At 44.4% G+C, this 20631-nt stretch overlaps 1 protein-coding gene across 1 annotated transcript in view; it reads right to left on the bottom strand.

The window, feature by feature from the left end:
- LOC115799737 (divergent protein kinase domain 1C-like) overlaps positions 1 to 18931 on the bottom strand; it is a 68685-nt gene extending 49754 nt beyond the window's left edge. Inside the window, 3 exon segments of the mRNA XM_030757011.1 lie at positions 8706 to 9705; positions 10501 to 10576; positions 18614 to 18931. Coding sequence (XP_030612871.1) covers positions 8706 to 8927 — 222 coding nt within the window. The 5' untranslated portion in view covers positions 8928 to 9705; positions 10501 to 10576; positions 18614 to 18931.
- Positions 18932 to 20631: the final 1700 nt, after the last annotated feature.

Genomic DNA, 20631 nt, shown 5'->3' with positions numbered 1-20631 from the left:
CTGATTCATGGTGGATTTTGTAAATTATCTGCATGAAGTTTTTGGTGGAAATGTTTTCATGTGAAGGACAAACGAAGGCCTGACCACAGAGTCTTGATTGCATTCAGATCTGAGGAGTTTCCTGTCAGCCTGATGACCTCTGAGCCCCTTTTTGTGACACGGTGCTCCATCATAATGGAGAATGCACAGAGGGGTCAGCACTGTAACCACAGCAGGTAGCTCCACATATTTGATTTGGCAGATGCCCTGATACAACTTCCTGGAATCAAACCAGGGATCTTTAGCTTCTTAGGTGAACGTGTGAACCACTACGCTCTGGAGCCTCGTATCCCTCTGAACTGTTGCTAAATTAAACTGTCAGTCAACGATCCCTTCTTCCGTATAAGATTCCCTCTGATCGTTCCTGGGAAGACTTCTGTTCTTTCCTTTAATTACCTGTAAGTTTCTTCTTGCTCCAGCATGAATTCACAGGAAATGTTCTCCACATTTTCCATCCCTCGTTGAATTGATGTCCTGAACCTGTCCAGGCTGTCAGACTCATTCATCAAACACAGCATTCGTGTCTTTCTGTATTTCTCTCTGTGGGAGCTCAGCCTGCACCTTTCCATCATCTGACAGAACTCAGACCTGTAACCTGCAGCTTTAAATCACCTGGATGGAGAACAGAGGTCTGGAATTTCCCTGGCATTCATCTTCCTGTTGAGTCGATTTACCAACAGATGTCGACTTCAGCATCTGCACCGCTTCAGCTGCAGAGCCACGAGAGGGCAAGCAGGTCTGCTCCACCCAACAGCCTCCACAGCTGAGCCACCAGCACCGAAAAACTGCAACTACCAACTCAGTGATGAGTAAAAGTCGAAGCTGTTCCCATCACTGTCATTCTCCACTAATTATACGCCCACAAAACTCTGTTGCTCTCAGGAGAAAACTGCTTTGAGATTGTGTCATATTCAGGAACAGAGCCACACCCCAAACACTCCCCCACCCGCCACACACAAACACCTTCCTGTTCCTGTCTCACCCCAGCCTGCCCTCCTCACTCTGTCAGTCATCCTGTCATCAGGAGGACCCGACAGCTGCCCCCGGCTCGTCGCTCCTCACCCCGCTCATTAGTCCTCATCCATCCATCATCATTCCCATCTTCAATCAACTCTGTTTGCACACGTTGGGTGTTGATGTCCTGTCTTTTGAATCCCAGGCTTGCTCCAGCACAATGACACTGTCATGGTCTGCCTGCCGGCTCAAGTCTTTGCTCTTTGTTTTTATTGCTCTCTCTCCCCTGTGTGCCTCTTTACCACACCTTAGCGTTTCAGTGGGCGGGTTCTCGCGCCGCCACTGAAGCACGCTGCCATCTCATGTGTGCATCCCCGCCGCACAGATTTCCCTGGCATTTCCAGAGGGAAAAGCAGAGAGAGTGAGGAGCTTGTGTTTGTCCTGGATGGTCGAAACTTGCAAATAAACCTTTGAGCTTTCAGTACGAGTCTGCGTTGTGAGTCCACTCGCTTGCTGAACCATGACAGACACAGTTTTCACACAGTCTGCAAAATGCGACTGTCATACTGTACACTGTCTCACTGACCGATCCACATTAGTGGATTCAATAATTAGTTATGAAAAAACAAACAATTGAAATGTCCGGGTTCCACTCCCATGGCTCTGTCACAGGAAAATCACCAAATATTTATACTATTTAAGAAATATTGTACTATATATGCTGTAGGAGTACTGTAGTCCAAATGTTTCATTACTTTATTCCAAACAGTGTCATTTATTTGAGGTGAATTTTGATTAAATATCAGGGATGTTTTTGGACTTGCTGTTACTGCTGTTTCTATTAGTTTGTGGTCTGTTTTAACTTTTCAACGATCAGCCTCACAGAAACATGTCACCATGTTTGTGACTCGCTCCGGTCTAAAGAAGGTAATAAAGTGTCTGCACACAGACTTTAGTGTCACAGAGGTTTTTGTTCCTGCAGGTCATGTTTATATGAGCAGCACAGGATCAGAGCTCTGACACTCCACCACAGGAGTTCTCGCTGCTGTGGAGACCAGACTGCATGTAGTTAAGAGTTTTATGAGCTGTATATCAAATACACTGCTCAAAAACCTAAAGGAACACTTTTTAATCAGAGTTCAGCATCAGTCAGTAAACCTCAGGCAGTTACTCTAGGAGAGCTGGACAGGGCCGGAGAAGGTCCTTAACCAGGATCAGCAGGACCGGGATCTGCTCCTTTGTGCAGGAGGAACAGGATGAGCTCCAGCAGCAGATGTGTTTTTATGGTGTTCTTTTAATCACACACTGCTCTGAAGCTTCAGCTTTGATGTTTTGGACACAATTGTTTGATTTTTTTGAAGCCAAAAGTGACTGTATTCTCAGCTGACATTAGCGAGGTTGGTTATCAGTCTGGATCCACAGACTGTATGGGAGCATCACTCAGACACTGATACCTGCTGATCAACAACATCCAATTAAAATCCCAGAATTTTACTCAGCAAACTGGAGCTCTGCCTTCTGGGATGGTGTTTGGTCCAATGAAGCCACAGCAGCCATATTATTAGTCAGATAATTGCATAAAAATGCTCCAAAAGGCTCAAACAGCACAAACATGGTCCAGAGGTCCAGTTCAGGGTGAAGCCTAGCAGACAGCTAGCAGCTACAGCCACCTGTGTCACCATCCACCTGTCAGTCAGAGAGGCCATGCCCCAATGCCTCTAGTGGACATTAGAGAAACTTAAATTTTTCTTAGTCTTAGAAGCTGCCACTTGGAAAACATCCATGCAAACACACACACACATGCTACATTCCAGTAATCATGAAGTGTACCACTTCTGCCAAGCCTTATATTCAAAGCAGCAGATGAAGTTCAAGCTTACACAAAACCTCCAGCACGTGCTCGTCCAGCCCATTCTCAGCCTCGTGGCATCAATTTGTGCATCTTCTCAAAGCCACAATAGTGTCTCCTGCCTGATACACCTGCAATTTCTGCTACATTCACCGCTCCAGCCTCCCAACTCAATTCAATTCAAATTATTTCAATTTATATAGCACCAAATCACAACAAACAGTCGCCTCAAGGTGCTTTATATTGTAGGTGAGGACCCTACAATAATACAGAGAAAGCCCAACAATCAAAATGACCTCCATGAGCAGCACTTGGTGACAGTGGGAAGGAAAAACTCCCTTTAACAGGCTCTCTGAAGGGGGACAGTCATCTCTCAGCTGCATTATTGCAGCTCCTGTGTCCACAACTGGACGCCTCGCACATCAGGACACATCTGACAAGTTGCCTTATAAATCACCTGCATTAAGCATCCAGTGACAAATGTGAGGTTTGACCTTTCCTGACAGGACGAGCTAAGGAGCACATTAAAACAAATAGAGCTGGAAGGTACGGGCGGGTAAGCTCCTCAGTTTGACACTTCACTGAAGAGCCAGCTGCAAACTCCTTTTAGTGTCCGAGTTATGATTCAAAATATGAGGCAGTGATACAGCAGAGAAGGGCATTCATCACACCTTTAGATTTCTGTTGTGTGAAGGAATTCCTGGTAAGATATTGGTGAGAATATATGAAGCATGTAGTGTGTTACCATGCTCAGAGTTTGGATCAGTTAGATTATTGACAGCTTGGCCTATATGTAAAACTTCTCTCTTAATTCCCATTAAGAAGCAAAGCAGACTGAGACAGGCTGTAAAAAATGTGATGTCAGATCATAAATAGGCAGAGAATGCCAGAGACATGCGACGACACGGTTACACTGCTACACATCAGCCTTTAGCCTATAAAGAGTCAGAGGATCACCCGAAACCTGCAGGTTTCTCCTTCCACTCCAACCATGTGTGCAGAGCTGCACAGAGACAAGAGCAGGAGCTGATGAAGAGGAGGGATCAGACACATGTGAAGAACGAGCGTCTGACTGCTGTTTATGACATAATCACAGCGCAGAATCTGCTTGTTTATGTTTCTGGTGATGACTTTGTTTTTCCATGTCGATGTAATCAGGTTCTCCTCGTTTTCAGACCGAGCTCACAGATACGTGTTCACTTAACAGGAAGACTAACTGCACTTCTTCTGAAGTGAGGAACAAATTAAATTTGTGGTGCATTGATTGATATTTTTATGAATTTGAGTGTGTTTTCTTTGTGCTTCAATATTTTTATAGCATTGTCCATTGCAGCCTGTGACCGGCTGAGATTAGATCCTGAATTTCCAGCTGTCCATTTTATCAGTTTATCAGTTATGCAGTTCCACTTGATTGTGAATGCTACATCATAACTGATGCTGTTATATGGATATCAGGGCTGATGATGGCGGGGGATGGGCGGAAACTTTTATCTTTAAAACGATGCTTTTCCCCAGAGGGAGGTGAAGTCCTGCCAGCAGGAACTCTTCTATTTCCCAAGCAGAGAGCAGAGTTTGATTTCTGCAGACTGAGTTTACCATCAACACGGATTATTTTCTCTGCAGGATCCCAAAAGAAGACAGTTAGTTTTCATCCAAGAGTGAATGCCTCTGAGATTAATGAGCACTGCGTAGAGTTTCCCAAGAGTGTATTTTTATCCCTGCTGTCCCAGGATGCTGCTCCTACACATGGACATAAAAACATCCACACTGGGAGTCTCCTTGTTGGAGCTTAATCCTGCACTGCAGTGACCGGGCTGCTGGAAGCTGTAATAAAGCTGAGTTATCTTCTGAGGCTCTTTAATGATCCTTTATTGCAGCTCATCTCAGCATAATTTTCTAATTCTTCATTATTGTCCAAAGAGTAATCCGGCTGCTATCCAGCTATTTCACGACATCTTTTTGCCAAGTTTCCATTATATTCATCACGGCACTTTTTGGAACACATTCCCTTTTTAACCTTTATTTAATCAGGAAGCTTAGATTAACAGTGTCTCCTGGGAGTGTGTCCCAGGTTAGGGTGCATCTTCAGAAGCAAACCTGACTGACTTTGCTAGCAGTGCTGAAACTTTACTAATCCAAGGGGCAAATTTAATATATTCCTACTTACGGCATCATTTCCAAGAAAGAACAAACAGCTTTAGTCCAAAGCTAAACAGAGTGTCCACGCTGGGAGGAGGTCAGGGTGGACAGATGAAATGTAATAAAGAAAATGTGAGCTCTAACTTTTATTTTGTCCAGATCCTAAATTGTGTTTTCAATTTTCTTTATGACTTATTTCACAACCGCACATGGACGTTATGTCTCAGCCTACGTGATGATCGGATACGCAATCTCAGCCCAGAGTCACCTGACACCAGAGACCAGGGGAGGGGCATTTTCCTCTCCTCGCCTGAAAAGCATAAAAGCTTTAAGCTGAATTTATTTGAGCCAGACTTCCTGTCTGCAGCTTATTTGTGGCTTAACTGGGCATTCAAGTGGAACGCCACCACGTCAGCTGTGTTCAGATCGACTCTGACTGAAACAACATTAAGATGTACACACTGTGTGCACGGCCGTCATTTAGTTCTTCTTTGGGAAAGAAATGGTGCGTCTCAATTTCCTGTTTCACCCCTCCCCTCTAACATTTGCACACACAGTGAAAGCTTTCACTGTGCTGAAAAACAGCCTCGACACAATCTGCTAATCCGCTGTTTCAGATGCTTGCTCAAAGGTTTGAGGATGGAGGGACGAGCGTACAAGAAGGAATAAAGCAGCAGACAGGCGTTTGTTCAGGTTCCTACAACACCTGCCCGAAGCACAGGTGCTGAGAAATCTGAGAAATCCAGTGACTCCCAGCAGCGACAGGCGGATTAGTCGGTCAGAGGAAAACAGCCTGAGGTCTTCGTGTCAAACCTCTGCATTTCTTTTTCCAGCTGAATCAAACTTTTCTGATTTTGGAGAGCTGCATCTGTGCTGCATTAGAAGCCCAACAAGCTTCTGGAAACATAAAGCCTCTCTTCGCTCTCAGTCAGCTTGTTATTGGAGCCGGTCACTGAACCTTGAAGACCTTTCAAACAGCATGATGGATAGAGCAAAAGTGCCGCAGCATTAGTTGTGTTTGCTGACTTTGAATCTCAGCGTTTATTTGGGATTTCATCAGTTTCCACTTTGGATCTCTGCGAGGTTTAATATCAGGCAGGGAGGGGACGTCTGAGTGCACCACAGCCCCGATCCTCTGCGTGACTTTGATTAAATTATTCTGACAATAGAAACTGTGTTTGTTTGATGTTGCTGTTTATTCGAGGAGGTAAAAAACAAAAGTTACAGTTTCCAGAAGTTTGGATTGATTTAAACTTGTTCACTGACACATTTACAAGACTGCAGGTTTCTGACTAAAGTCCACATAAACTGCTGTTTCTTATTTTCAGGCTCATGTTCCTGTGGTGGATGTTCAGTTTGGATCTTCATGATGTCAAAGACAGTAGATATTCCAAATATGGTCAGGCACAAAAGCTGCACCCACCTGCTGTTAAAACCTTCTGCTTGTAAGGGGCAGCCAGTCATTATAAGGCTGACCCAGAGGGGGGAGTTTGTTTCACACAGTGGATGAAGCCTGAGACTGTGGGGGCGTATACCAACAGCTGTCACTCACACAGCTGAGAGAGCAAAATGAACATATGTGATGTTTAAGCAGTGACAAAACAAGTTACGCTGCTGCCTTTCATTAGATGAATGAATGCAGGAAGGAAAAATCAGGAAAAGCCACAGGACAGACTGAGTGAGGGAAACCAAGAGAACAAGATGAGGAAGGAGAGGATGGATGGGAAGAATTCAAAGACATGAAGAAGGAAAGAAGAGGGGGATAATCTTAGGGAAGGAGAGACTGAAAAGGAAATAAGAAAAAGATGATTAGAGGAATTTTAAAAAGACAAGCCAGAAGGATAAGCTTGAAATAAAAAAGTGGATTAGAGGCAGTGGAAGGACGTGGGCATCAGTTTGTCTCCAGCGTGCAGCAGCAGATGCTGCAGACGATAAGGCTGCAGGCCACTAAAAGTTATCGACCTCTGGCTGTTTGTCGCTGCACTCCCGCTTGTTTGCTGTAAACATGTGAGTGATGAGCAGCGGCGGGATTCAGTCGATGTTGCAGCTCGTCCTCCAGACCGTAAATACTGAGACTGCAGAAATTTAAAGCTGAACGAGAAAACAGAGCATTGTTTTCAGACGCTAAAGCACACAAGAAGCCGAGTCTGCAGGTCACAAACTTTTCCACACACACACACACACACACACACTGCCAAAAGCTAACTGGTCACAATGACAAATACTGCTGTTTTAAGTTGGTGGTGATATAAGGACATTGACATTAAATAACTAACTGAAGGCAGTGGAGAAGGAGCCAGAACACAACCAGCTAATTGGGAATGTGACCCGATGCAGGCACAGCCACAGCAGCCATATTATTGGTCAGATAATTAAATTAAAAAGGTTCCAACGGCACAAACACGGTCCAGAGGTCCAGTTGAGGGACTCCAGTTAGCTGAGGTGAAGCCTAGCAGACAGCTAGCAGCTACAGCTGCCTGTGTCACCATCCACCTGTCAGTCAGAGAGGCCACGCCCCTAAATATCATTCCAGTGTCCAAATGTATGAAAAAAGGGGAATTTAGAGCTTCAGAAAAGAGCACATTTACCACCACTGATATTAGAGAATTCCACAAAGTCCCTGAAAACCTCTGTGCTGAATTATGATAATTAAAACCTTCTTTCAGCGCCCACAGCAGTGCGAGCGGCAGCCGGTGTATGATTTCAGTCACAGTCACGTTCAAAACCAAAGGAAATCAATCATAACCAAAAAATCCCAGACAGTCTTGCAAGCCCATTAAAAGCTAATTACATTTTTACTGCAGTGCCTCACATACTGAGAGCCTCACACTGATCTCAGGTCATTAAGTAAAACCTCAGGTGGACTCAAAAATCAGCTGTACTTTTTATTCAAAGTCAAACTCCCGTTCATTTTCAGATTCATACAAATCAATGGCAGCACGGTGGTGTGGTGATTAGCACTGTTGCCTCATAGCAAAAAGGTGCTATGTTTGAATCCACCTTGGCCCAGACCTCTCTGTGTGGAGTTTGCATGTTCTCCCCCGTGTCTGACATGCAGTTCCTGGGGTTAGGTTAACTGGCCACTCTAAACTGCCCACAGGTGTGAGTGTGAATGGTTGTCTGTCTGTCTGTGATGGTTGTACCGTGCCTCTTAGCTTCTTAACCCCCCCCAGCCACGACCCTGAACAGGATAAGCGTAAGAGGATGGATGGACCAATAATCAATATTTTAGTCTCCCAAAGCTTCCAAGTTGATCCAAAATGTAAGCTGACTTTTTGTGAAATGAGTCTAAGTTATTATTTTCCAGGGTGACCAGAGCCCAAGAACTAAAACTGGGACACGCCAAGAATAACTGGAGGTAGTCAAACACTTTGTATTTTAGACAGTTTTAGCAATTTTTAACCAATTATGACACGCGTGCTGTTTCAGGTCACACCATGTTTCTCCTGTGAGAAGTAAAAAAATCACAGTGGATTTTCTTCTTTTTCTTTGTGGTCATTTCCATCATGTTCACCTAAATCTGTGAAGCCTGTGAATTTTTGGTAGTTTTCACTGATGGGCAATAGACAACCTAACTTTCACTTTAGAAAAGTGCACGTCCTGCAGAACCAGTGACATGTGGAGATATTACAGATAGCAAGATGTGCTCACTGTCTCCTCCTACCAGCTCCACCACAAGAACCAGAATCCTGCACTAACTGCAGGTCTGGGTCCTCTGACTCACCAGTCTCTGCAGGATCCTCTTGCTCTTGTCGTCGGTGCAGTAGTCAGACAGGATGGTCCTGTGGACCAGAACCAGACCATTCAGGAACAACCAGGATCCAAACCAGAGCAGAGCGAAGACCAGGGTCCCCCGACGAGACCACAGCCTGAGGCCCAGCCATCGGAGGAGGCACAGGCCACCACCACGAGCCCCTCCACTGGACACCAGTCCTCCAGGGAGCATGATGATGAATGCTGGTGGCGCAGTCAGTTAGAAAAATCCTCTGTCCTCTGAATGTTCAGCTAAAAAAAGACAAGTTGAGACCCAGAAACCTTTAAAGATTCAAAAGAAGTTTGATTTTTAGTTTCATAATGTCAAATATTGCCTTTAAAACTTCAAGAAGGCCATGAGTGGAAGTCAGATCATCTCTCCTGAATAAAGTCTGTATCACTGCCATGTTTTACTCCTCAAATAAGAAGCAGGTGTTCATTGGCTTCCTCTCCTTTCATACATCCAGCGATGCTCTTCAGTTTTCTGTGATCTTATATCCAGAACATCTCAGGAATCGCTGTCAAACACTCAAGTTTTTTTGACTGACACATTTGTCCTTAAAGAACCTAAAAAGTCCAAAAAGTTTATAACAAAGCTCTGAAGAGAAGAAGAAGAATTCAGACTTCATTCCAGAGACTCGACTGGTGCGACTTCCACGTCGGTTGCGCCCCAGAAAATATGTGGAAATGTTGTTTGTTCCCTCTGTGATTCTGTTGTTTCACATCCAACCTGCTGATTTATTTTCCACTCGGAGAGTCTGAGAAATCCGAGGAGTTGCCTTCAAGTTGCGTGATGTGGGCGTCTGGGCTCGTCTGCAGTGCAGTGTGGCATCCGTACACACACAAACTCACTCTTTCATGCTCCTAAGCACACTCCATCCCACAGATCTGCGCCGCCACAGCCCTCGTGTCACCTCCCCGTGGCGTCTGCAGCTTTTGTGGCTGTCTCTCTGTTGAGCTTAAAAATGTTCCTGAAAAATATTTACAGGGAACAAACTTCAAAATGCTGGGAACAGAAAGATATCCAGGATACTTAATGAGAGGAAAAACAGACTCAGAAGATTCCCTGAAGTCAGAAAAATCTTTAAAATGATTTATCCAAACAGATATTAAACAATGGGAAAGATCCCAGTGTTTGACAAAGAGCTGAGCTCTTGACTCAGAGGGACTGTGAATCTGATCAGACCTATCAGAAGAACATCAGGTGGCATTCAGAGAAAACATTTTACTTTCAGGAACTTTCCAAACTCGCCTTCCAAATTTTCACAACAAACTCGAGCTTTAAAATTTTTTTTGTAACTTTCCCTCCAGAAACTGCAACATCTCACTGTTCAGTCAGCCGGCTCTTCTCTAGAAAGTTTTAAAAGTTCAAAAGGAAACCAAACTAATAAAAGCTTCGTTTCCCCCACCGAAGGGTTCAGGAGAGGAGAGCGGCTCAGATGCTTCTGTAGAAAAAGCTTAATTAACTCGTCTTTTCAGGGTGAAGTGAGACTTTCCTCAAAGTGGGGTTTAATCTTGTTGACTTTAAAAGAAATCTTCTCAGACGCTTGTCTGGTTTGATCTGTTTCCCGCTCAGTGAAAAAAAAAGTCTCCACTCACAGAGCGCTGCAGAAACCAGCCAGTGCAGAAATGCTGCAGCGACCAAAGACTTCAGTTATTTGACCCTCGTTATAGCTTCCTGATGTGGCTGTGGTCGCTCACTCTGAAGCATCCAAACCAATAACTGAGAGAAACTCAGACTACCGCAGTGGAAAACACACACATACTTGCCAGAAGTCAGTCCATCAATGGCCCTCACTGCGATCACCCCCAGGGACTCCTCCGAAGCCCAGACGATGAAACCTGACAGGAGAGAAACATGCAGAAGGTCAATCATCACATTTGGTTCTTGTTGATGGGAAGGCAGGTGGAGGAGAGGTGACGGCTGCTGCAGATGTTTTCCAGCTGCCCCCAGCAGAGAGGAGCAGGTATCAGCAGCTCCTCTCTGCTGGGGGGTGGTTGGAGTTTTCCTGGTTTGATCTTTAATTGTAACTGAGTAGTAATGTGCTTTGAGTCACTTTTCTGAATTAAACCAGACCACAGCCTCTCCAGGCTCTCTGAAATAAACCAACCCCTGCCAGTGTGTAAACACCACCATAAATCATGCCATTAAACTGTTTAATGATGCTGAGTTTTTGGTGGGAAACAAATGACACAAGTTCTCAGCAGAGATTTTACTGCTTGGTGGAACTGTTCTGAAACAGAGGCCGAAGCCCTGAAACAAACACCTCCTCAGGGAGACCGAGATCATTTTTACCAGTCGATACAGATAAATTATATTTTCAGGGGTTTACAGATCCAATATTTGAGTCTGGTATCAGACTGATCCCGATTCAGAAAGATTCACTGTCATGACAGTAGTCAGCAGCAGGAGAACGTGGCTTGAAGGAAGCAAAGGATCAGCAGTTTAGAGATATTTCACACAGCTACACAAACAGCTTTTATTGTATTTGCACTTGGTGACAGTGGGGAGAAAGAACTCCATTATAACAGGAAGAGACCTCTGGCAAAACACCATCTGCTGCATGTTGTGCATCATGGGAAGTCCCAAAGCAGCCTGAGCCAATAGTAGCATAACTAAGTGATGGGAGGGTTCAGGGTCACCTGATCCAGCCATAACTATAAACTTTTAGGCTTTAAGCCTAATCTTAAAAATAGAGAGGGTGTCTGTCTCCTGAATCCAAGCTGGAAGCTGGTTCCAGAGAAGAGGCGCCTGAAAGCTGAAGGCTCTGCCTCCCATTCTACTCTTAAGTATCCGAGGAACCACAAGTAAGCCAGCAGTCTGAGAGAGAAGTGCTCTGTTGGGGTGATATGGTACTATGAGGTCTTTGAGATAAGATGGGGTCTAAGTCTATTCAGGACGTCGTACGCCAGGAGAAGGATTTTAAATTCCATTCTAGATTTAACAGGGAGACAATTAAATTTTGAATTAAATGCAGTTCAGTAAATTTATCTTGGATGTATTTATTACCTTTAATTTGACAATGTTTCAATACTGTAGAGTTTGATGTTTATTACAGCTTATTTATATAACACTGATTGGTATTTGATATTAAAAGATACTCAAAGCCATGGACGCTAGACAAAGCTGGAACTGTGCATCTCTTTAATTTTTAACCATCAGCACACAAGTATAAAATTCAATTTAATGTGAGAAGCATTGCTTAGCCATGTATAACTCTGGGAGGAAGTTAATAGAACACACTGTAGGCCACATGTGTCCATATTTAGAGCTGAGCAAAGCAACAAATTTAAGCTGAAACCTGCAGAGCATCAGTAACCTGATAGAAACAATCAAATCTGGGAAAATTCAAATTCTGCTTCAGCTGGAAATGTGTGAGGGTGAATGATACATTGTCCCCATTTAAAGTGTGCACCATGCAAGTGCCACAAGGGTCTATTTTAGGACTGCTGTTGTTTAGCTTGTATATCAATGACCTCCCATCTCAGTGTAATGAAGTTAATGTATGCTAATGATGCTGTGTTATTTACTCATGGAAAAAGTGCAATAGATGATGCTAAGATTGCCAAATGGTTACAGGATAGATGTGCCATGTCTCTTAAATGTTGAAAAGACAGTAACTGTGTTTTTTTAAAACAAATTTCACCATTTCCCTGACTTTTAATTATTGAGGAAAAAAATCTGATGAATTTAAATATTTAGGTGTTACTCTTGATCCAACTTTTAGAAATCATGTTAAAAAAATTCACTAATATGTTAAAGTTTAATGTGGCAATTATAAGAAACTCCCTGAAGCATCAAATACTTATTTTCATGTTATGATTTTTCCACATTTTTGGTATTGCCTGTAAAACAGCCTGACACCCACTGGTATCATCTCATAAAAGTGTCCTTATGCCCAGCATTACCACTCTCACATTCTCAGTAAATACAATATTGTGAATTTGCTCCTGGAGCCAGGCCTGGGGAGGGAGCTCGAGGGAGAGCGTCTGGTGGCCAGGCATTAGCCCGTGGTGCTTGGCCGGGCGCAGCCCGAAGAGGTTACATGGGCCCGCCCTCCTGCAGGCCCACCACCCGCAGGAGGTGTCGTAGGGGTCGGGTGCAATGTGTGTCGGGCGGTGGTCCGAGGGCGGAGGCCCTGGCGGACCGATCCCCGGCTATCGAAACTGGCTGTTGGGACATGGAATGTCACCTCTCTGGTGGGGAAGGAGCCTGAGCTAGTGCGTGAGGTTGAGAGATACCAGCTAGACATAGTTGGGGCTCACATGGCCTGGGCTCTGGAACCAGTCTCCTGGAGAAGGGCTGGACTCTGTTCCAGTCTGGAGTTGCCCTCGGTGAGAGGCGGCGAGCTGGGGTGGGTATTCTTGTATCCCCCCGGCTGCTGCCTGTACGTCCGTGAATTGCGGAGTAGAGCCGCTGCTCCTCCACATCGAAAGGAGCCAGTTGAGGTGGCTCGGGCATCTGATTAGGATGCCTCCTGGCCGCCTCCTGGGTGAGGTGTTCCGGGCATGTCCCCACCGGGAGGAGGCCCGTGGTAGACCCAGGACACGCTGGAGAGATTGTGTATCTCGGCTGGCCTGGGAACGCCTTGGGGTCCCTCCGGATGGGCTGGAGGAGGTGGCTGGGAGAGGGAAGCCTGGGCTTCTCTGCTTAGGCTTCTGCCCCCGCGACCCGGCCCCGGATAAGCGGAAGAGAATGGATGATGGATGGATGAATGTGCACTTGGTGTTGGCTCTCACTGCGGTATTGTATCACTTCCTGTTCCTGTTTCGGAGCACAGTGTTTTGCTGTCTGTTAGCTGTTATATCTGTATAACTCGATTTATCTGGATAATACATATTTTAGTGTAATCTTCACCTACTTAAATAGCATACTCTTTGCTGAATCACCTGTATTCACATTACTCACTTTATTTGTTTTTAGAAATTCGCTAGCTTAGCTCAGCTAGTAGCTTACTCAGCTAGTAGCTTAGCCCTTAGCCGACTCACTACCAGCATGGCTTCTTCTCCTGTCTCTCCTGCACTTTCCTGCTCTGGTGTCACATGTTTAGTTACTCCTCGGCCTCCTTTAGCAGTAACGGTACTTGTAATAAATGTAGTCTGGTTGTAGCTCTGGAGGCCAGGCTTTCTGAACTGGAGACTCGGCTCCGCACCCTGGAAAATCCTACATCTAGCCAGGCCCCTGTAGCGGGTGCAGACCATGGTAGCTTAGCCGCCGTTAGCTCGCCCCCCAGCAGATCCCGAGCAGCAGGGAAAACCGGCCGGCTGGGTGACGGTGAGGAGGAAGCGTAGTCCTAAGCAGAAGCCCCGGGTACACCACCAACCTGTTCACGTCTCTAACCGTTTTCTCCACTCGGCGACACACCCGCCGAGGAACAAACTCTGGTTATTGGCGACTCTGTTTTGAGAAAAGTGAAGCTAGAGACACCGGCGACCATAGTCAATGTCTTCCAGGGGCAGAGCAGGCGACATTCATGGGAAAATTTGAAACTGCTTGGCTAAGGCTATCGTAGATGTGGTAGATCGTTATTCACGTCGGCAGTAATGACACCCGGTTACGCCAATCGGAGGTCACTAAAATTAATATTGACATCGGTGTGTAACTTTGCAAAAACGATGTCGGACTCTGTAGTTTTCTCTGGCCCCTCCCCATCAGACCAGGAGCCACATGTTTAGCCGCATGTTCTCCTTGAATCGCTGGCTGTCTGAGTGGTGTCCAAAAAATGACGTGGGCTTCATAGATAATTGGCAAAGTTTCTGGGAAAACCTGGTCTTGTTAGGAGAGACGGGCATCCATCCCACTTTGGATTGAGCAGCTCTCATTTCTAGAAATCTGGCCAAATTTATTAACCCTCCTAAAAACTGACTACCCAGGGTTGAGACCAGGAGCAGAGTTGCAGTCTTACACGCCTCTTCTGCAGCTTCTCTCCTCCTGCCATCCCCCCAAACCCATCCCCATAGAGTCGGTGCTGCCTCCCAGACCACCAAAAACCAAAGCTAAAATCAGCAAAAGCTATTTAAGCATAAAATTCAAAAACAATAAATAATACAGCTTCATCACTGCACCAAAGAATAAAAACAATTAAATGTGGATTGTTAACATTAGTCTCTCTCTTCCAAGTCCCTATTAGTAAATGATTAATATTGATCAACATATTGATTTATTCGCCTTACAGAAACCTGGTTACAGCAGATGAATATGTTAGTTTAAATGAATCAACACCCCGAGTCACAGTACTGTCAGAATGCTCGAAGCACAGGTCGAGGAGGAGGATTAGCTGCAATCTTCAATTCCAGCTTATTAATTATCACAGACCCAGACAAAGTTTTTCATTCTTTTGAAAGCCTGACTCTTAGTCTTGTCCTCCTAATTGGGAAATCAAAAAACCTGTTTTATTTGTTATTATCTATCGTCCACCCTGGTCCTACTCAGAGTTTCTGTCTGATTTCTCAGACTTTTTATCTGATTTAGTGCTCAGTTCAGATAAAATCATTATAGTGGGTGATTTTAACATCCATGTAGATGCTGAGAATGACAGCCTCAACACTGCATTTAATCTATTGTTAGATTCAATTGGCTTTCTCTCAAAATGTAAGGAGCCCACCCACCACTTTAATCATACTCTGGATCTTGTCCTAACATATGGCATAGAAACTGAAGGACTAACAGTATTCCCTGAAAGCCCCCTCCTGTCTGATCATTTCTTAGTAACATTAACATTACTTCTTAATGGATTACACAGCAGTGGGGAATAAGTTTAATTACAGTAGAAGTCTTTCTGAAAGTGCTGTAACTAAGTTTAAGGATCTAATTCCTTCATTGTTATGCTCTTCAGTGCCAACACAGTGCAGAGCAGCTACCTAACTCTGCTCCAGTGAGGTCGATTATCCGTCAATAGTTTTACATCCTCACTGCGTATAACTTTGGATACTGTGGCCTCCTCTGAAAAGGAAAGCTTCAAATCAGAAGTGCCTGACTCCGTGGTATAATTCACAAACGCACAGCTTAAAACAGATAACCCGAAAGCTGGAGAGGGAATGGCTCTCACTAAAATTAGAAAGGCTCATTTAGCCTGGAAAAAGAGTTTGTTGCTCTATAAAAAGCCCTCCGTAAAGCTAGGACATCTTACTATTCATCATTAATGGAAGAAAATAAGAACAACCCAGGTTTGTTCTTTTCAGCACTGTAGCCAGGCTGACAAAGAGTCAGAGCTCTGTAGAGCCGAGTATTCCTTTCACGTTAACTAGTAGTGACTTCATGGATTCTTTACAATAAATTTTAGACATTAGAGAAAAAAATTATTCATAACCATCTCAAAGATTATTCTTCATGTTCGGCTGCTTTCAGCACTGCTGGTATTTGTTTAGACTCTTTTGCTCCCAGTTTGATCTTTCAGAGTTAACTTCAATAGTTACTTCCTCCAAACCAGCAACATGTTGTTAGATCCCATTCCTACTAGACTGTTCAAAGAGTCTTTCCATTATTGATGCTTTAAATCTTAAAATGATCAATCAGCTCTTTATTAGTTGGCTATGTACCACAGACCTTCAAGGTGGCTGTGTAATTAACCTCTACTTAAAAAGCCATCACTGACCCAGCTGTCTTAGCTAATTATAGGCCAATCTCCAACCTTCCTTTTCTCTCAAAGATTCTTGAAAGAGTAGTTGTAAAACAGCTAACCTGATCATCTGCAGAGGAACGGTTTATTTGAAGAGTTTCAGTCAGGTTTCAGAATTCATCACAGTACAGAACAGCATTAGTGAAGGGTACCAATGATCTTCTTAGAGCCTCTGACAGTGGACTCATCTCTGTTCTTGTCCTGTTGGACCTCAGTGCAGCTTTTGATACTGTTGACCATAAACATTGATTACAGAGATTAGAGCATACTATAGGTATTAAAGGTACTGCACTGCAGTGGTTTGAATCATATTTATCTCATAGACTCCAATTTGTTCATGTAAATGGGGAGTCTTCTTCACACACTAAGGTTAATTATGGAGTTGCACAGGGTTCTGTGCTAGGACCAATTTTATTTACATTATACATGCTTCCCTTAGGCAGTATTATTAGAAAGCACTGCATCAATTTTCATTGTTATGCAGATGATACTCAGCTTTACCTATCAATGAAGCCAGATGACACACATCAATTAGTTAAACTGCAGGAATGTCTTAAAGACATTAAGGCCTGGATGACCTCTAATTTCCTGCTTCTAAATTCAGATCAAACTGAAGTTCTTGTACTCGGCCCCACAAATCTTAGAAACATGGTGTCTAACCAGATACTTACTCTGGATGGCATTACTTTGGCCTCCAGTAACACTGTGAGAAATCTTGGAGTCATTTTTCACCAGGATATGTCCTTCAATGCATATTAAACAAATATGTAGGACCGCTTTTTTGCATTTGTGCAATATTTCTAAAATTAGAAACATCCTTTCTCAGAGTGATGCTGAAAAGCTCATTCATGCATTTATTACTTCTAGGCTGGACTATTGTAATTCATTATTATCAGGCTGTCCTAAAAGCTCCCTGAAAAGCCTTCAGCTGATCCAAATGCTGCAGCTAGAGTACTGACAGGGACTAGAAAGAGAGAGCAGATTTCTCCCATATTGGCTTCTCTTCATTGGCTCCCTGTTAAATCTAGAATAGAATTTAAAATTCTTCTCCTCACATACAAGGTCTTGAATAATCAGGCACCATCTTATCTCAAAGACCTCATAGTACCATATCACCCCAACAGAGCACTTCGCTCTCAGACTGCTGGCTTACTTGTGGTTCCTAGGATACTTAAGAGTAGAATGGGAGGCAGAGCCTTCAGCTTTCAGGCGCCTCTTCTGTGGAACCAGCTTCCAGCTTGGATTCAGGAGACAGACACCCTCTCTATTTTAAGATTAGGCTGAAAACTTTCCTTTATGATCAAGCTTATAGTTAGGGCTGGATCAGGTGACCCTGAACCATCCCTTAGTTATGCTGCTATAGGCCTAGTCTGCTGGGGGGTTCACATAATGCACTGTTTCTCATTCACCTTATTTACTTTGTTTATACTCCACTCTGCATTTAATCATTAATTGATATTAATCTCTGGCTCTCTCCACAGCATGTCTTTCTCTCCCCTCAGCCCAACCGGTCGCGGCAGATGACCCCCCCCCCCTCCCTGAGCCTGGTTCTGCTGGAGGTTTCTTCCTGTTAAAAGGGAGTTTTTCCTTCCCACTGTCACCAAGTGCTGCTCATAGGGGGTCGTTTTGACTGTTGGGTTTCTCTGTATTATTGTAGGGTCTTTACCCACAATACAAAGCGCCTTGAGGCGACAGTTTGTTGTGATTTGGCGCTATATAAATAAAATTGAATTGAATTGAATTGAATTGAATTGAATTTTGAAAATTTGTCAATGCACTCAAATATTTGCTAATTTTTTTTTAATGATTAATAACACTGCCTCTCCTCCTTTCAAAGAATTTGTATTTATTAATTCTGGAAAAGCAACAGGAGCCACACAGTCACTTATGAAAATGCAGGACTTCATGTGGTAAATTTTCCTTTTCTTTTGTTGCCATAAATCAGTGGAAATTTCTATTTTAAAAATTGTCATAATTTTGTGAGGTGTGATGCTGATATTTGATGGCTTAAATTTGAATGATTTGCTGTTTGTAGTTAATGTAATTCTTATCTATCGTTCCAGCCGTCCATGGGGACTACAGGAGCTAAAACCTGGCATAATGCATCTCTCTTCATTTTATACAAGGTTAATGTTTGTGCACTGGCCCCGTCTAAATAAAAAATTGTGAGCCTGCAGCAGGATCACAGGTGCTGAATGCCCAGAATCCTCAGCTCACCCTGCAGACCGGCATCAGCCTCACTGAGGCTTGTTTCACTCACCGAGTCCGTGAAGCAGCTCCTGGAACTCCTCTGAGCTGTGAAGTGCTCTGAGTGCTGGAGCGTCGTTAAAGGGCGGCCGCGGGAGTCTCCACTCTGACTGTGAAAGCCACGCTGTTCTGGATGATGAGACGATAACAGTTTGCTTGCTTTTCTATTATTCACACTAAAAGTACAGCTTTAGGTCTGTGACGGTTTCTGAACCAACAGAAAACATCAGTGTAAATGAACTCCTCCTGTGCGAGGAGGTTCTGGCAGTCTGGTATATGCTGCAGCGTCTTAATTTGTCCCTGAAAGAGAAACAAACACCAGAAAGGTGAAATCTCACCTTGAAACTGGAGAGATCTGATGTGTCCAAACAACTGTCTGTGCACAGAAATCCTCTGCAGCTGTTTTTCCTTCAGAGGTGATGATAGAGAATCTCCAATCTCCTGAAATATTTCCAAATGATTAAACTTTCTTTGCATATGTAAAAATGTACAAAATGTCACTTCTTCTGGGTGACCTTTAAGTTAATGTACAAAACTGCAATAGCTGCAGCTCAGTGGATTCAGTGCAGGGCGGATGAGTGAAGTTCTTTCTGAACGTTTTTTCCTTGACTGGTTTTTCTTGAATCCTCTTCTTTCCCCTCAGGTGATGATTCTACAGTTGCTGCATAAACTGAAGGATGTTTCTGGATCATCTTTTTCTCTTTATGAAAGAGAAAAACCATTAAAGAATCGAAATCATCCCAAAGTTTTCCTCTGCAACGATGATACTGCAGAGATCACTTCAATCTGCAACAGTTGCTGAAATGATCCAAAAGAATCCTGATGGTTTGTCTGCAATGTCCAGATAACCAGGAAAGAATCCAGCAATCCTGGGGTCTGCAGGTTTTCTAGATTTGAGCAAAAACTCTGAGATCTGCTGTGAGAGCAGCCAGAGGTGCAGGTCTCAGTCCTAAAGATGCACCTGGGGCGGCAGCTGCAGCTCAGCGATCCGTCTGATTCAGTGCACACGGTCAGTGTCAGCTCGCGATCCCGTAATTGATTCAGGTGCGACGGCAGCCTGTGGCTCGGCAGGCGTCCGCTGCTCCTCAGCCTCTAGTTTCTTCTCAAAGTGCTGCGCCTCCTCCTCCTCTCACTCCTTGAGCCCTCCCAGTGTGACGCTCCACACTGAGCTGGAGCAGAGAGAGAGAGAGCGAAGCGAGTGTGTGTGTGCTGTGTCTGTGTCAGGCTTGTTCGTTCAGCCTCATTCCTCTTCCTTCCTCGTTCAGTCTGCTCCTCTCTTTATCCCCAGCTCTGTGTTTGTATTTCTCATGTTATGGGGACAAAACGGAGTCCCTATGAAGCTTTAAAGCAGCTCTCCTCCTCCCCTTCATGCCCCCTCTCCCTTTCCTTAAGTACTCGTGCCTGCCTGCCCCCCCCCCCCCCCCCCCCCCCCCCCCCCCCCCCCCCCCCCCCCCCCCCCCCCCCCCCCCCTGCCCTTGCTTCAGTAAAAACAGCTCAGAGGCCTGTGGCGTGTTGGTAATTGCTCCATTTGTAAAAAAGCCAATAAAGTTCTGCAAACATAAGAAATGGGCAGCTGCTCGATGTTTAGTTTGATGCCTTTGGGGTGAAAAATGTTTTTAAAGTGCACCACTGTGTGTGTGTGTGTGTGTGTGGTTGGTGCAGAAATTAAAGGTTAGAGGGCAAAAAAAAAATCCTCAAATATGCTGACAGATAAATGGCTCTAACAACCTGGAGATGTTATTTATGATCATGATTAAAATTCCCTCTGATGTGTGATGATGAAACAAAGCCTGTACACACCTCTGAGCTGTGCTGCACTTACTGTTTAGCATCCAGCTGCTGCCTGGACTAAGCTCGTGCCCACCTCTGTTCACAGAATTTTAGTCTTAGCTCCTGACTGATGCAGATCAGACCTCCGGGATGATGAGTTTGTGAGAGTTAAAGACAAACTTCTTCCAGCAATTTAGAGACAATCTGTGCATTTTACAGCATGATGGAGCGCTGTGTCTTGAGGCAAAAGCGATTACTAAG

This window comes from Archocentrus centrarchus, chromosome 20 (assembly GCF_007364275.1).
Source record: "Archocentrus centrarchus isolate MPI-CPG fArcCen1 chromosome 20, fArcCen1, whole genome shotgun sequence".
Lineage (NCBI taxonomy): Eukaryota > Metazoa > Chordata > Actinopteri > Cichliformes > Cichlidae > Archocentrus > Archocentrus centrarchus.
Note: the sequence above shows the minus strand (reverse complement) of the source record. Positions and strands in the feature narration are given on the sequence as shown.